This window comes from Parasteatoda tepidariorum, chromosome X1 (genome assembly GCF_043381705.1).
Source record: "Parasteatoda tepidariorum isolate YZ-2023 chromosome X1, CAS_Ptep_4.0, whole genome shotgun sequence".
Classification (NCBI taxonomy): Eukaryota; Metazoa; Arthropoda; class Arachnida; order Araneae; family Theridiidae; genus Parasteatoda; species Parasteatoda tepidariorum.
The window spans coordinates 15,105,406-15,123,506 of record NC_092214.1 but is presented as its reverse complement, the minus strand read 5'-3'; the positions used below and the strand labels follow the sequence as shown (position 1 = coordinate 15,123,506).

General features: G+C 27.0%; 1 protein-coding gene and 1 long non-coding RNA gene across 2 annotated transcripts in view; one reads left to right on the top strand and one right to left on the bottom strand.

Annotated features, from left to right (window-relative positions):
- LOC107436394 (glycine receptor subunit alpha-1) overlaps positions 1 to 18,101 on the bottom strand; it is a gene marked incomplete at its 5' end in the record, with an annotated part of 95,340 nt that overhangs the window by 14,132 nt on the left and 63,107 nt on the right. The window contains 4 exon segments of the mRNA XM_016048103.3: positions 2,933 to 3,058; positions 5,462 to 5,544; positions 6,086 to 6,312; positions 7,259 to 7,326. Coding sequence (XP_015903589.1) covers positions 2,933 to 3,058; positions 5,462 to 5,544; positions 6,086 to 6,312; positions 7,259 to 7,326 — 504 coding nt within the window.
- LOC122270572 (uncharacterized) overlaps positions 1 to 18,101 on the top strand; it is a 41,955-nt gene that overhangs the window by 18,941 nt on the left and 4,913 nt on the right. The gene's annotated exons all lie outside the window — the stretch shown is intronic.

Sequence of the window (18,101 nt, the reverse complement as noted above, 5' to 3'; positions counted from 1 at the left end):
ACTGCCAAAACAAAAGTAAAAGCGTGCCAACGTTGGGAAGAAATCATATCTTGCATTTAGCCAAAGGGGACGTTGAGCAGATGAAGTCAATGAAAGCGAGGAAAATTTAAATATTATATTTGAAATGAAAGCCAAACAGGGAGGTAACGTTAAAATAATATGAAAATAGAAAAATTCTTCAGTGAAAGTTAACCTAGACGGGGTGAACTATATTTAGAAACAGAGAATCCATTTTTTTGAATAATTAAAGAAATAAATCAGAAGCATGACTAAACAATAAAAAAAGTAATGTTTGTGGAAAAGAATCCACACCACCGATGGCGTCTGGAACATACGCAGAGCAAATTTTTTCTCATAGGAAGACGGAAAATGTTCGATAACGCAAATTTAAATTCCAGTCAATCTCCTTCGAGTTGATCCTTCTATCGTTATCGAATCTATCATAAATGTGTATGTTATACATATTTTCTTGTTAATTGTAATTCACTGTATTAAATATTCAAGGCAGCAGATTTATGCAGACCCGTGGATAAATTTTTAAACGGAAGTAAAACAGCATTAGACGATAGTCAAGCAGCAACAAGCGTGGTTCCAAAAATAAAATCACGAAAATATTCTCAAGAATACTTAAATTTGGAGTTTACCAGTACTGAAGTAAATGAAGAAGAAAGGTTTCTGTGCATCATTTGCTCGAAAATGTTGGTCGCAGACAGCATGAAGTCTAATAAACTTAAACGACATTTGAAAAAAGTTCATAGTAAGTACGTCAAAAAACCGAAAGAATTCTTAAAATTAAAATTAAAATCATATAAAAAGCAAAAATCATTTTTTTACAGAAACCTTGTCTGTGAATAATAAAAAAAACTTTAATTGCATCTTACAAAGTTTCATGTAAATTAGCCAGATGTAAAAAACCTCACATTATTGGTGAAGAACTTATTTTCCCAGCAGCAATTCAGATAATAGAAACTATGTTTGGATGTAATTTTTAAAATAATTGCAGTTCATACATCTCTCAAATGATACTGTTGCTCGTCGAATTGGTGATATAGCTGAAAATGTACAGTGTCAGCTTTTCTCTAAGTTGCGTGACAAATTATTTTCAATACCGCTCAATAAAGTAACCGATAGTAATAAAGATGCTCATTTAATTGCTTATTCGATTTCGTGATTACGTCAGTAGTAGAATAGCTACATTTCTGCAAACCAATAGAACTCATAACAACAGCACTCCCATTACTTGCTGTTTTAAATGATTTTATAAACGTGGGAAACGTAGAATAGAAAAATTACACCGATGTGTTCGTTTAATGTCAGGAAGATTCCAAAGTATACAAGTACTTGTAAAACAAAAATCAACTCAGTGCGTCTGGACGCATTGCATGAACCACAGAAAAGTTTTGGCTTCGAAAGAAATGAGTCATGGTCTGAATATTGTGTTAACTATTGTCATAACCGTAGTAAATTATACAAAAATGAGGCCCCTGAAATCGAGAATTTTTTCCGCACTTTGTAAAGACATGGGTTCAGTACATTCAGCGTTACTATTTTATTACACATATGTTGGATACAAGTGATAAAGTTAATGCTTTTCGTAGAAAATTGGAATTGTGGAGCGGAAATTTAAAGTAAAAAAGCCTAACAATGTTTGCAAATGTGGCTGATTGTACTAAAACTTACAAGACTAACAAAGAACATCTAAAATTTGTTTTTGTAACCTTTTAAAATCATTAAGCCATGCTGACAAATAATTAAAAAAGGTATTTTTTTTCTGATGAAAAACTGGTAGTATGTTGCGAGTGGGTTAGGGATCTATTTCATAAGACTCCCGAAGGACTCTCAATTGATAAAGAAAAATTCCTAGACTTCACGACAAGTGGTGAAACCAAAAGACAATTTGTTTTTGTGATAGATTCTGTTATTTTCTTAAATTGGGTATTTTTATACTAGTTATGGGTTAGGTTAGTTAACTCCAATATGATTAGTTAACTCTTACTTACTAGTTACTGTTAGTGAACTCTTTTGAAAGAATTAACTCAGTAATTATTGATTTATTTCAATGAGTTAACTCAAAAGTATCACTAGTGACGTCACACAAGAACTATCAATGTATATGATACATATAAAAATAATTTGCCACTCCAAATGAGCCAAGGGTAGCCATGGCCACCTTTGGCTCACCCACCCTAAGTTTTGATTTAATAAGTTATTTTACTTTAATAAGTTATTAAATAAGTTGAAATATATTTTGTTTTCTATGCGTATGTGTGCTTTCTTTTCAGTCAGTTAATCAAATTTTTGAAGTAATATTTTCTCTTGGATCGCGCCACCTCTCTAGTGTGCTCGCGCCCCCAAGGTTGAGAATCGCTGCTCTAAACCACAGCAGCAAGTTGTTGACGAAGGGAGTCACCATAATACAGTGATATTTGTTACCCACACCATTCGCTCAGGTACTTATTCATCTAAAGCTGATGATTAGGTTACACCGAAAAGTCCGATACAGAGCCTTAAACTCCGTGTCATCTTTAAATCAGGATCTATACAGATTATGTTAGGAAATAAGTTCTTGAAAGATAATACTTTTACCCGGATGATGTCATTCAAAACTACAAACATGCAGTTTAAAATTTTTTTAATCTAACAATTCAAAATGGTTTCTTTTGTGAGTAGACAGTGCTTTTGTTTTCTCGCTAAAATATAGGGCGTCCATAAAGTCACGGTGCACGTTTGTTCTGTTGTTTGCTGTTCTGTATTTGTCGGTGATGCCTGATGTTTTTCATTTTTGACATAGATTATAAGCATTAAAGGTGGTTATTACAAATTAGCCCATATATGCTATTTTTCTACATACTTTTTGAATATATAAATGAAAGAGTATTTACGAGAAAATTATAAAAGGATTCTTATAGTGATAATAAAAAGATTTACGTACCTATGCTATACCTCTTTGTTCCACCTAAACTACTGTTTCCACTCACATAATATTGAGCTAATAGAATATTTTGAGTAATTTGAAATTCCTTCCATTTCAAGACTACATTCTTTGTTGTATGTGTCACTGAAAAATAATTTTAATTTGAGAATTTGGCAAATATATATTTGTATTGGTACTGTGAAACCATTTTTTCCACCAGATAGAAACAAACACTTCAAAATAAAATACGTCACTTATTGTTGGTCTTAAAACATATGACGTGATTAGCTTGAGTTTTTGCGTAAGATTTTTATATTATGGAAGTGGTGCGGGTTGAAAAACGAACTGGTGAAAGTTGTCTGATTTTGAAGCAAATATTTAATTCATGAAGTTGGAAAATTTTTAAGAAAGAACATTGATTAATCTGAATAGTGCTATTCAGAATTGTCTAGTTTAAACCATGATTTAAAAAAATTTAAATTCTAAGACTATTTTTTTTAAAAAAAATTTTAATAATTACATTTTCTATTGCTTATATGAATTCTATCAGTTTGATTACAACCAAATACAAAAATATAAGTTTTCTTACATTTCTTATTAGATTTTTGAGCTTCATCGCTAATAGAATTCTCTATTACTGTAAATAAACATAAATTTGTGATTTTTTAATATTTATGTAGAGTTTGGCTTCCACAAAAATATCTTTATAAAATAAATTAATGTGAGAAATATTAAGTCGTCATGTCTTTTAAAAATGCTTGAAAGACCATCACTAATTTCCCTTCCTTTAGTTTTTAAAAGCAGTTATTAAAAGAGTTCTTTTTAGACTTAATTTTAAATAACTTGTTAAATACATTATTACCAGGGTTTCAAATTTGTATTGTATAAATGCAGTATGCCAATATTCATTAATGAAATATTTTTAATTTATATTTGTTTTGCTATTTTAAAAAAGAAAATATTCAAAATTCATTTAATACATTTTTGAAGTGTTTATTTTTCTTATTAATTTAATGCTGTTATACGTCAACAAGCATATTTAATTTAAAACTCGATTATATTGAATAAAATGACCAAAAAGAAATCTTCAATCAATTAAGATTAATACTACGAATTGTATACTCAATAATGTAAATTGTATAATAACACTAATATAAATTAAATAAATTGTATAATAACACTAATAACACTATGAATTGTATAATAACGAATTGTATAATAACATATTAATAATGTAAATAATTTTAAATACATTTTTATTTAAACTGACAATAAAGAGGGAACCTCTACATAAATACACTACTCAAATATAATTTAGATGTTAAATGTTGATTTTGCTGCTAAGTTAGTTGTGAAGTAATAAAATAGTATATTCGGAATTTATGCTTTTTTTTACTATATTTATGGAACAAAAGTTTTTCACTCTTTATTCAAAATATATATCAGTTGCTAAAAAAAAGATTTTTGTGAATTCTTTTTAATGGAAAATATTTTTTGTGAAATTCTTACTGTTAGTTTAGGGATTAAGAAATTATTATATCTTAATTTTCAATAAAACCTTAAAAAACCAGTCAAAACGAGAAAAAATTTCCTTTAAACCAAAACATCTTTTTTTTTTAAACTTTTATAAAACAAAAAACCGTTTTTTTGCAACCCTGGTGTTATTAAAAGAAAGTACTTAAAAAGGCACATTTGAAAGGGTTATCAAGTAATCCAAAAGTTATCACGTGAGGTTTTTATTTTATAACAACTATCTTTTATTATTAATTGTGTAGAACATAGAGGATGAGGTAACTGAAACTTTTTAGAATGATTNTATATATATATGTAATTGCAATATTATTTGTACACTTACGCAATATAATTAGAGAGCATTTCAATTACATGTAATAACCACTAGTGCTAGCTTTTGTCAGTTTAAAACTTTGCTGCATTCAAATTGCAAGGTCTCGTAATGGTAGATAATTTCCATCGTTATTTTTTCGGAAATTTAATAACATAATGTCTCATTTGTTAAACTATATAAACATATGCCATTTGCAATTTGTAATACTTTTATGTGTAGCAAGTATGCACCAAATGAGTTTATTCTACACTAAATTGTTTACTTCCCTCAATTTACTGACATAATGTTTCATTTGTTAAACTATATAAACATATGCCATTTGCAATTTGTAATACTTTTATATGTAGCAAGTATGCATCAAATGAGTTTATTCTACACTAAATTGTTTGCTTCCCTCAATTTACTGACATTGTCGGGAAATACTCAGCTTCGGATAAACGAATATCCCAGATAATCGAATTTATGTGAATTTTAAAGGAACTTTTTAAAAAGATTGTGGAAAATTTAAAATTATTTAACAATAGGACATTAATAATTATTAAACAATAGGACATTAATAATTTAAATAATGAAAAAAGTTTTTGCTCAAAAATTCATCTAATGTATACGTATATGGTTACATCATTTTTTTAATTAATAAAACTAGATTTTAAAAAAGTTTTTATTAAGAATTCATTTTTAATAAAATTTACTGCACTTACAGCTCATGACTGATATTTCACACTGTTGAACATCATGTGGATAGGAAGCCAAGTTCATTTCACAGTCAAGCTTTAAACTTACCCTAGAATTAAATAAGAACTTTTTATTTAAATTTATTATAGATCATGAAATGATGAGGCAAACGGTCGTAGGCGAGATATAAAAAAATTGAGTCACACCAACCAAATAACCAAGATCTTATTGAGAAGGAATTAGCTAGCCAATTCTGGCCGAGAATTTTTTAGTTACTAAATTTAGTTTTTTTCTTTTTTTACCTTTCATAACCTTTAAACTTATTATTTTTTTACCTCTTTTTCACCTTAAGCTTATATTTTTTTTTACTTTTAAGCTTATATTTGTTAAATTCGATTTATTTCAGTTCAGCGAAACTTTTATAATTCTTTAATACAATATAAGTATTCTGGTGTTATTCTCAAGATGTTAATTATTTCACATCAACTGTATGAAACTGACTTTCATTAAACTAATTTATAAAATAAAAACCACTTTATTTCTGTCTAATTAGTATTAAAAATTATAATCTTTGAAGCACAGTTTGCTTATAAATTAATATTTCTATAGACAAACATTAATAAAAAGATATTCTAGAATAAAATGTTTACCTAGCTGCAAAGAACAAATCACTATTCTTATCCAAAATCATATAACTATAAGGAATAATGATATCATTGACTTTTCCATCCACAAAATTCTTAAAGTAGGTATCTGGAGTCCATAAATGATGTCTCCATTTACTATCCAGAACAAGGCGGGAAGTGTTGTGAGATACTGGAATTTTTATTCGAGGATCATTCCAAATTTGATGAAAGAATATGTCTACCCCAAATGCCTAAAAATTTAGTATTTGTTAGTCATTTCGTTCTAAACAATGCATCAAGTGATTGAAAAGTTGGAAAGCAAATCGAGCAATAAATGTGCAAGTATTGCAGGAAACTTACTTATGTTAATGCTCAACCATATTGTCAATCGAAAAGCTATTTTTTTCCTACTCTTCAGACACAACAAAATCTTAATCTCAATTAAAATTTTCATACACAGTGTTTAATAATACATAAATTTTGAATATTTTTTTTATGTAGTAGAGATAAGAGGCCGCAAATGAATGTTTAAAAGAGGAAATTATTTGAAAAATCTAACAAATCACTACTTATGATACTTGAAAATACCTGTTTGATTGCAGATTAGAATTAAAAGGCCATTATTACTAACGACGCAATTTGATGCCATTTTTCGCTGTTGTGATTCGGCCTTTCATTTCTTACCTCTATTTATTTATTGTGAGGGATTCCAAAACTACGTATGAAAGAAATGATTTTCATTGCTAGCATCATTTTGCAATTTTTTCTTAATTCTACTCGAAAGTTATCGATATATGTTATGAAATTAGCATGAAAGGGTCCGACCGAATCGGAACACATATGTTCTAGCTTACGACTACCCCCTCCCATGTTCATTCAGTGAAAGTACGTTTATGTATCTGATTTCATAATAGTTAACGCTAATCATTTATCATAATTGAAACACTACGATTGGCACTTAGTTTGCGAATATTGAATCACTAGGACAAATGATATTTAGTATAATTATTTACTACGCACACTCACTAATCTCAAACAACAGTATGTTTTTATTTAATATGAAATTTCATTTATAAAAGAAAGATAAGCCTCGAAACCAATCTAATTTAACATTTTAAGAAATATAGATTGTAAGGCTTTCTAAAGACCTTCTAAAAATGTGGTGCTATGTTGTAGTTTAAATGAATAGTAGTTTACCTGTTTAGCTTCATCAACAAAATTAATGTTTAAAACTGCTATCCTAATGTACACTGTAGCAGGCTCACCTAAAAAAATTGAAGTCACAATTACATTTCAGAGTTTTGACATTATAGTAACATACAAATTTCCAAAATATAAGCATATCTGGCATATTTTTTATCATATTTGGCATATCTGGCATAATTAGCTGCCTTTTTATTTAACCGTGTAAATTGATTTATATGATTTAAATAGTTATAACAAGCGAAGCATGTAAAATTTCTTTAGAAAAGAAACCAACCTTGAATTAAAGAAAAAATGACGGAGTATTATAGGTGACACATGAAAGGACACTTAATGTATAAATCTCATAGCTTAAGGTTCTAATGGCAATGGTTCTAATGCAATGTCACTTACTCAAGAAACTCATTTTCTTCATTAAAAAATTAAACGGCTTTTAAAATCAAATTTCTAATTAAAATAAAAGAGAGAAAATTATTTAATTTTATTTTAAAAATTAAAAAAAATAGATAAAAATTAATTAATTTCAAAAACTGAAGTTTCCTTATATTTTTTAATTTTATTTTAGTTAAAATTTTCAATTATATACGATTTGAAATGTGTGTTTTTTTCGATTGTAAATAATTAAAGCATTTTATAAAACTAATATTTTTTCTTTTTATTTATGCTATTTAATTTCAATTACGAAAAAAAATTTGAAGATTTTGTCTTATTAGTTTTCATAATTATTTGTAATGCAAATTTTTGTTCTTATTAAAGAAATAAGATAAAGTTTCTGGCATAAAAATTCTAAAATTAATTAATATTTTTTTGTAAAAAAAATTGTGTATTCTAAATGAAAAAATAAAGTAAACTTTTTTTCAGTTTGCAAAACTGAAGAATTTATATTAAACTAAATAAATAGTCTTTAATTTTGGGCCTTAAATTAAAAAAAAATGTTTTTCAGTATTTAAGATATATTATTCAGTTATATTATTAAACTTCATTTTCAGTATATATTATTAAGCTGTCATCAGCTGGGATGGAACTTTCGCCCTCTCATCTGTGAGTAAGATGTCAGACCTTTTCTGCGACAAATGCACAGCTAATTCTTTATTTTTTAAATTAATATTAAATGAAAGATATTTTTAAGGGATTCTATCTTGAATCAAATCAATAAAATTTTCGAAAGGTCAATCAAATTTTTATTGACCTTTCGAATCCTATGTTTATTTTATGTTTTCAATCATATAAGTTTGGTTTCGTTTCAATAGGAATTTTGCAGATATATACGTCTTATATAAGTAAATTTTACATTTTCAGCATATTATAGATTATTAGGCACCCTTGACGAAAATGCAACGAAATGTAATATGCAAACTAATGATACGGGTTTGTAAACTAAGCCTGATAAAAAAAATATAAAAAACGATTAAACATTACTGGGACATATAAAATGTATGAGATTTTTATTTAGTTAAATACAGCAAACCTTCGGAGAAGAACGTGCAACGATAAATAAAACTAAAAAATTTTTTTATTGATTTAAAACTTTAAAATAAAATTTATTTTAAAAAATGTTGCCAAAATTCATTTATTGCATATATGTTAGTTCAAAAATTTCTCTAATCTAACTTTATTGCAATAATTTGCTTAGACCTAGAAGATAATCATTTAATAGCTGACATTATACGTTTAATAAATCAAATAATCAAGATATTTCGTGCTCAGGTTTTCAATAATAAATTTAAATTAAAATAAAATGCGAACTGGAAACAATTTTGACCTTCTTTAAAGAAAAACAATTTTTACATAAAATTTTATAAATATTGAAAAAATAAAGAGAATGAGATTCTAAGAAAAATATTCCTACAGTCTTATTTAATTTTGGGTATAAAGAAGACATCTGTAATAACATTGATAAAAGAAGCCAATCTTCTCTCAATATTTGTCTCAATCAGGTTTCTCCATCTATTATGCCCAAAGAATCAATCTAACTGATCAGTTACTTTCATACCTTCTTAACTGGGTCATCTTTTGCAGATGTGACAAAGCCATCTTATTTTATAGGATTTTATAACTAATATAATATTTGATTGTTTAAATTTCTGTATAATTCACAATTGTACTGAATCCGCATCATTTTCTTTAAAAGCTCCGAAGATTGTTGTGAGTATTTTATTTCAGAAATTAGTAGTCACTTTTCATCAGTTTTATTTACAGACCATCATTCACTGCCATAAAATAATACAAGCTTAATTAGAGTAAAGTAATCTTATTTTTAATGGAAATAAGCTGTGTTTTCAGTTGGTTTCTCAATCCAAAATAACATCTATTAGCCATCGTTATCCTGTTATTAATCTCTGTTTTTGTATCATTATTAAATATTTATTGTACATTTATTTATGTAAAAATTACCCTTAGGTACTTGAACAAACTGACACCATCAAAATCATTCATCACGAGAGGCAAGGTTTCGACTGCTGATAACCATAAATTTGGTTTTCTCCTGATTAATAGTTAAACCCTATGCTTTAGCAGAAGCCACAAGCCTGTCACCTGCATAAGTCAATAGTAAAACAGACTTTTGGATAATTGTACCCATAGTATTTATATCAGCATCTTTTTCATGTTAAATAGCATATAATAGCGTGTGTCTCTTTTTTTTAAACCTCTCCGCTTGTAAAAAGGATTTTTTCTTTGCATTTGACATCAGTTTTACAGCGTTATTATATCGAATTCTGAACTCAATCATAGAATTGAAAAACCTCTCCCGTTTGATGGAGTCGTAAGCTGTTTAAATATCGATAAAAAAGATGGTACGTATCAATATCATTATTCTTTTGTTTTTTTCAGAATCTGTCTGAGAGAGTGAATCTAGTCAGTAATAGATTTACTCTTATGGAATCCATATTGCTAGTACCCAATAATATTTAAAACATAAGGAGCAAGTTCATCATGCAATAGTTTGGAGAGGATTTTAAATGCCACGTTTAGAAGTGTAATCCCTTTATAATAGTGACATCTCAGTTTGTCTCCCTTTTTAAAAATAGGGTAAATGATAACTTTATTCCAATTTAATGGGCATTTGTTTATTGACCTAAATATTACAAATAATTTTTTGTGCTTTTACGGCTAGTATAGGTTCATTAATATTAATTAGTTCACATTCTATACCATCTATTCCAGAAGATCGGTTACGATATAGATTGTAAGTTACATATTTCGCGTAAATTTCATGCCATTAATTTTTCAGTTTGTCTAGATAAGAAATCGAAATCTAGTATTCAAGAATCTATAGATAGGCTCTGACTTGAAATGCTCTCTCCATCTAACTAAAATTTCTGTTTTACAATGTCTTAGTTCACCATCTTTTTTCCGGTTGTTTTGAACGTAAGTTCTTTCCTAATGTAGATAAAATGTTGTTTCCTTGCATCCGTTTAAGTACGTTCTATTACTCGTACTGGTCTTCCATGAAGAGCAGTTTTCTTTCCTTTTGTGCAATTCTTTATAGCTCTCCTCAGCATTTTTATAGTGTAGTGTTTTTGAATCACCAATTTATAAGCTTGATTTCTGTTGGTGGCTTCCTTGCGTGTCCAATATAAGTTGATAAATTAATTCAACTAAGTTTATGATAAATTTTTTGAACGTCCCTAAAAAGATACATTAGGCACTAATGGGTTAAACTTTATTTCCACAATTCTTATTTAATAATTATAATATCAATTAAGAATATATAAGAATTATATAATTTAAGAATATATATACGAATTACATAATTATAATATAATAAAATAATTATATTAAACAAATTTGAGAATTTGATAAAATAATTCAGTAAGTAAATAATATATGTCATGCTTTAACTGGACATTACATATTTTCTAAATTTCTAATATTTAAATCGTAAATTTTTATTAAATCCTTCAATTCTCTTCTGAATTCTCTTCTGGAAATCATGTGTAATGGAAATCGTTATTTTTCAGAAAAAGATTAAAGCCACATCATAAATATTCATTCATGAGATATATAGGTACTTTGATTGATCGTTAAAGACTAAGTTCTCACTACTTAACTTCCCCTTATTTGATTTGATCCCTTGTTAGTCCAAACGTAATAACATATTTCATGTTTTATTATTCCACTGCACTGTTTAGTAGCTCGAATGTAGTGCCATCTTTCTTATTTTTCCTGCAGTTTAAGTTCATTACGTCGGACTACTAAATTGTTCCGTGTTGAGGTCTTCTCTCTCCTCTTGGCTTAGTCCATTTTTCAAGAGAATTTAAGAATGTATTTTATTCGTATTAGAATCTTAGCTGAATTTAATTTATAGAAATAGGGTAAACGACGCTGGAAAAAAAACATGTTTATGTGTATTTAACGAAGCAATATTACGAACCCAACAAGTGATAAGAAAGATTACATTTAAAATATGACAATTGTGTCATTTTTAATGTTTTAATTATTATTAACACCAATATTGTGTTTTTATTTTCTTTTAGTCTTTCATTTAAAATAAGATATTTTAAGCATTAATTTTCCTTTGAAAAAATGCAGTGCTTTAATATTAATATTAGATATTATTCAATGATAGTCAGATTCAAAGAAGATAATAAATTTAATTTATGAAAATTGACCCTAAATAAATACTTATTTTTAGAATATTTTTTTTTTCAAATAATTACCATTCAAATAATCAGATTTTTGTACATTCATTTTTAATTTTAATAAATTACATATTATATATTTTTTCTTATTTATATATATAATTTTAGAATTTCATTACATATTTTTAAATATCATATATCTTTTTAGCCGTCATGGTCCTCAGATATTAAAATATACCTGTTCCAAATTCATAGTTCCATAATATCATAATAATTTTTCATAATTAAGACATATTGTGGAACTTGGTTTTATTTTTTGTATGTGTATGTGTGTGCTATACAGAGCTTCAAAATTAAAAATATTTTGTTTTTGAAAATGAAATATGTAATGAAAAAAAAATCTGAAAAGTGTTCCAGTATTCGTATAATTTCGTATTCTTAAAATTTTCTACTTACTACACACACCCAAATTCAGTTTCTCTTTCTTAATTTCTTGCTTTTAAATAACACAATAAAAGTAATAAGAGTGTCTTCAGTAATAATTAGGACTTTTTTTCATCCCTGTGTCATTTTTTTATTTATAAGTTACATGAAACTATTAAAATATCACAATTAATTTTAAAAAATCTTAATTTTCAAATGAGCTCTATTAAACTGATAGGACTTTATTTGGTGATAGAAAGAACATTAAAGAGTTACAGTGATGCATTCGGGAAAATTTATATTGCTTTTTAAATTCACATTTCAAAAATTTTCGTACACTTTAAAATGTTATTTTATGTTAGATGAATAATTTAGCACAATTTTAAATCTACTTCAAAAATATTTCTAGTCGCATGGATTAAAGATCATACTAGGTTCTGATTTCCCCTAGATAGTCAATTTTAATATTTGTAAAAATTTTAAAACATTTATTTTGTAAGTAAATTTAATAGTTAATTTTTAGCTCATCTTATCTTGTTTAGATTACGCATCTTTTAGTGTATTATTATAAAATCTGTTATAGTTTTTAAAGTGCACTTTTAAATCTGTATAATACTACATTTTATGCATACAGGAAAAATATGCAAAAAAATATTCACTACGGTTCGAACATTATTAAAAGGCCTTGAATAAATTTTGAGTTGACTGAATGTTTGTTCATCACATGATCTTAAAGTCTAATGAGCAAGCTGCGAATTCGTTTTATTAACAGCAAAAATATGATAAAGGTGTAGAGTTTTTAAATTAAGAATTAAATAAATTGCATCTTTTTTCAAAAAATGACCAAGATTTTCCTTAGTATTGTTATTTAGTATTGCTTTGCCAATTTTCCACTAAACCAATTGCAGCAACAATATGCAGCATATTACTCCAAACTCTTTCGCTTGTATCATAATTAGAGTAGAAAATTATGCATGTCATAAAAGAGAATTTAGTGAGGAATTAAATCTTAATAAACTTATCACAATGTCTCATAATATCAGTGTTTATTCAAATTTTATTTGCTCTTTTCGTCAAATTTTACTTAAAGCATGCGACTAATGTTATTTTTTTTAAATAAACAAATTATATAAATCTAGCTGAAATATTATTATTTTTTGACAAATTAAATTGGATAATAGAAGTCGATTAAGAAAATTGTTATACTGTCGAAATATGTGTTCTATAACTACTACTCTTTCGAGAATGGGTAACCTAATTGGGGTAACTTTTCATAAATGAAGGTTGACATTGTCGATAACTACTATCCCCACAGCATTATAAACTTGGCTTATATTAACGTTCTTATGTAAATCAAGTTCTTACGCATGCTGGAGCTGTTCCTACGGTGCTCTGAACCGGGGAGTTCTTCTCTTTGAAGATAAGGAACAACCTTAAATATGAGCTCATGGCAGTCACAACAAAAATGTGCGGAGAGGGAAAAGACAGTCTATTAGCGACAAGAAAAGATTTCTTGCTGCGAAGAAGATCATGGAAAATGTAATAAATAATACCAAGAAACTGAAGAAAGAAACATATTACTTGTACTTCATTCGCTTCGAATATATACAGATTGGAAAAAACAGTAGACATGTTTTAAGCGTTCAAAAATAGGCTACGATTTTTGAACGTTTGAAACATGTCAACTGTTATTTTTAATCTGTATATTCTTGAAGTGAATGAAGTTTTTTAATCAAACAATGTGAATAGTTAATTGTACAATTTAATTTACTAGCAGAAAACGGTAGGGAAAAGAACTTCTTCTATCATAATTCAAATAGTCAAATTGTTTCCCTTTCATAATAAGCTTTTAAGCTTTACAAATGGTATTTACTTCATATATTACTGAAAAAATCTTTCCTAGTTCATAACTCGCATTGCAACTAATTTACATCTAAAACAATAAACAAAAATAAATACGTAGCAATAAAAAAAAACTTTCCAAACAAAGACTGGAAATAGAGTTCCTTTTACTGTCAGAATTTGACATTGACCAGCTTTCTTCTATTTTTAGCAAAATAAAAATTGAGGCTGTGTGAGAAGCTTTTAGGTATTATTAAATTATTTTCTTAAATGTCTATGATTATTAAATCTTTAACTATTATGCTTTTTTGTTAACTACACTCATTCTTCAACCAATCATTCAGTTATTTATCTACTACAATTTTGAAATTTTACGTGTGCTGTAGAGTTGAAATTATTATTTCTGATTATGAATGAATTAAAGAAAGCGAATACTTAAATGTTTACTTTATTATGGTTTAAGACTATATTATATCATTTTTTTGTTCAAAACTTCACCGGAGAATAATAAACAGTTCACTGCTTTTAATTTGCATTTATTTATTTTAAATTTTGAAAATTGGTAAAAATTGACTAATACGAAATTTATTTATTAGACAAAGCTTTTCAGCAATAATTTCTATAGAACTGATTGTTTTATATCGTCAGCTAACAATTACGTAATCAGCTGTAAGCATTTAATTAAAAGATTCTACTTTTTAAGAATAACATGAACAGAGACATTCTGGGGGGAAATATATGTTTAGAAATAGATTCGTTANACAAAGACTGGAAATAGAGTTCCTTTTACTGTCAGAATTTGACATTGACCAGCTTTCTTCTATTTTTAGCAAAATAAAAATTGAGGCTGTGTGAGAAGCTTTTAGGTATTATTAAATTATTTTCATAAATGTCTATGATTATTAAATCTTTAACTATTATGCTTTTTTGTTAACTACAATCATTTTCCAACCAATCATTTAGTTATTTATCTACTAAAATTTTGAAATTTTACGTGTGATGTAGAGTTAAAATTATTATTTCTGATTATGAATGAAGAAAAAAAAAAGCGAATACTTAAATGTTTATTTTGTTATAGCTTAAAACTATATTATATCATTTTTTGTTCAAAACTTCACCTAAGAATAATAAGCAGTTCACTATTTTTAATTTGTAGTTATTTATTTTAAATTTTGAAAATTGGTAAAAATTGACTAATACGAAATTTATTTATTAGACAAAGCTTTTCAGCAATAATTTCTATAGAACTGATTGTTTTATATCGTCAGCTAACAATTACGTAATCAGCTGTAAGCATTTAATTAAAAGATTCTACTTTTTAAGAATAACATGAACAGAGACATTCTGGGGGGAAATATATGTTTAGAAATAGATTCGTTATTGAGACATGCTATTAGGAACTCATAATACATCTTAAAGCATCACACCAAACATGAAATAAATATATATATATATATATATATATCTGTGTGTGTATACACATACACAGACAGACAGAGAGAAACAGACAGACAGTTAAACCGATTACATTTATTTTTCAATAAGAAGCAGAAATATTATTCAATAATTAACTTTAATTGAATACACATTTTAAATTATTAGCAGAAATAATTTATAACTGCGAGAATTCAGTCAGCATGTGCAATATTTTATGGAAGGATTCTGCTTTTAAAAAATACAGAAGTTTATTTTTATCATAAGTTAGCATAGAAAAAAAACCGTAATGTGCATTTATTGCTTTTGGTTGTATTATTATTTTGCGTTCATTATGATGTATTTTTTACATTATTTTAATCTTTTTCTTATTTTATACTTTGATTTCATTTTATTTAAATACTTTTCTCATTCATTTTGTATTTAATAAGAGTTTAATGGGAAGAACGAAGATTATTGATGGTTATCTACTTAACAAACAATATTGTTATCTTTTAATTTTACTTACGCATACATAAGCACACATTTTTTAAGTAACTAATAAAATATGCCATTAATTTTAAAATATTTGTCAACACAGAAACACTAATGCGGCTTTAAGATAAAGCTTTAAAATCAGTTTAATCAGTTAAACAGAGAGTACACCTATTTAACGCCAAATGTTATTGTTTTTCCTTAATATTGTCCACAAACTACATTTAAGCTAGCATTAAAACTCAAACAAGTTAATAACTTACAATAAATTGACCAAAACATAAAAAAGATTTCCAAGATGGAAGAAAAAAATAAATGGCTTTTGACTTACTGATATTCTGAATGTTGATCTGCATAGTTAACTATAAAGGTGGAAAATAGGTAGCATGATAGATTGTGATCAACAAAAATAAAGGTGCATTCTTTTGAAGTATGCAACAGAATTTCCAAAAATAGAAGAGGTATTTTTCCTTTACGAACTACTTAACCAGTGGCCGAATGTTTGCTACATAAACAATTCCGGTTAGGATTGTAAGAACACAAAAGGAAGTCTGTTTTTCACTTTTATGTATTGATACCGGAAATTTAAAAAAAAATTACTTATTTATTTCTATTTCGAGTAATATTACTCATTTAAACATAAAAAAATTGTTACAAAAGTGGAGGGCTAGTAATTTCAAACATACATCTTTTGTAAAATAATTATTAGCATTTTAAAGAAGATCTCATAAGAGATAGTACTTGTTATATTGAGTATTATAAAAGGGTTATAATATTGCTTTATAACAGAAAAAAAAATCAGAAAAAAGCTGAAAAGGGACAAAATAGGACAAAATATTTTTTTATTAAGAATATCAAGAAAATTTCGACCTTTGCAAAATTTTTCAGAGCATTAGTTCTTAAAATGATCATATATTGTACTGCAATGTCGCAATACAAAACTATTTTAAATGTTATAAATTCCTGTTACAATACTGTCTTTATGTACGCTCTTAAGATGTTCACAGAAATAGCAGAAACAATAACAATGTTTTTTTTTGAGGATGTAAAAAAGGTTTCCTTTTGCAAACAGTTTAATCGTTTTGTTCTGCGAAACAAGTGGAGAACAAACAATTGTATGAGCGATGCATATCTGAGATGTTGTTGTCCGAGAGACCTGTTTGACATCTTTGTTCCTTTTTATTCTTGTTGCGTTTGCCAATTCTAAAAAAAAAGCCCTGCTAAAAAAAGTGCTCAACAAATGTTTATTTTCGCTTCTGTAAAAATGTGATGTATATGTCTTCTTAGAGGACACTTTACTGAGATCACTTTAAGTTACAAATAAGTTATATGTGATTAATATTGTACTTTGTACTCACTGCATGTTTAATTTTCATTTTTTGTATTTGTTCAGTTAGTAAACTACGTAGCCAATTTCAAAATTGCATTTGTATTTTTTCATACTATTTAGAATCTATATTTGAAAAATTTTTGATTTTTTTTTAACTTAATGGAACACACCTCTGTTTTTTTTTTGAAACTTTTTTTAATGAATTGGAGGATCAAATAATCAGTCACTGCATGTTTCAGTACACTACGTGTTTTGAATTAAATGTGAAATAGTTCAATAAATAGTTCAAAAAATAGGAGGTGCTTAATCTATAATGCAAATTACTTTTTGGAGAACTGAAAAATTGCATAATTCTTTATTCCATTTACTTCGATATTTCAAAAATTTAATTTTCTCTATACATTGATGTAGTTTCCGATGTCGTAGTGGGAATAACATGCTCCGCAAAATATGCTTCGAAATTCAGGGCTTAGCATTTTAGTGACTACATTACCAAAAGAAGGAAATTCGTATACAAATTTTTAAATAACTCTCACTTCTGAAAAAGACTAACAACTTTTATGTGTCAGACGAAAAAAATATTATTGATTACACACAAAAATACTTTTTATACTTTTTTCTTATATGACATCCTTATGCGACATTTTGTACCTTTCTATTATATAGAAAGAAAAAAAGATGCAAAAAAATAGTTTTATGAGGTTTGCATTTTTTAAAGGTCTCCAGCTTTCTCTAAGGTGTATATATATAT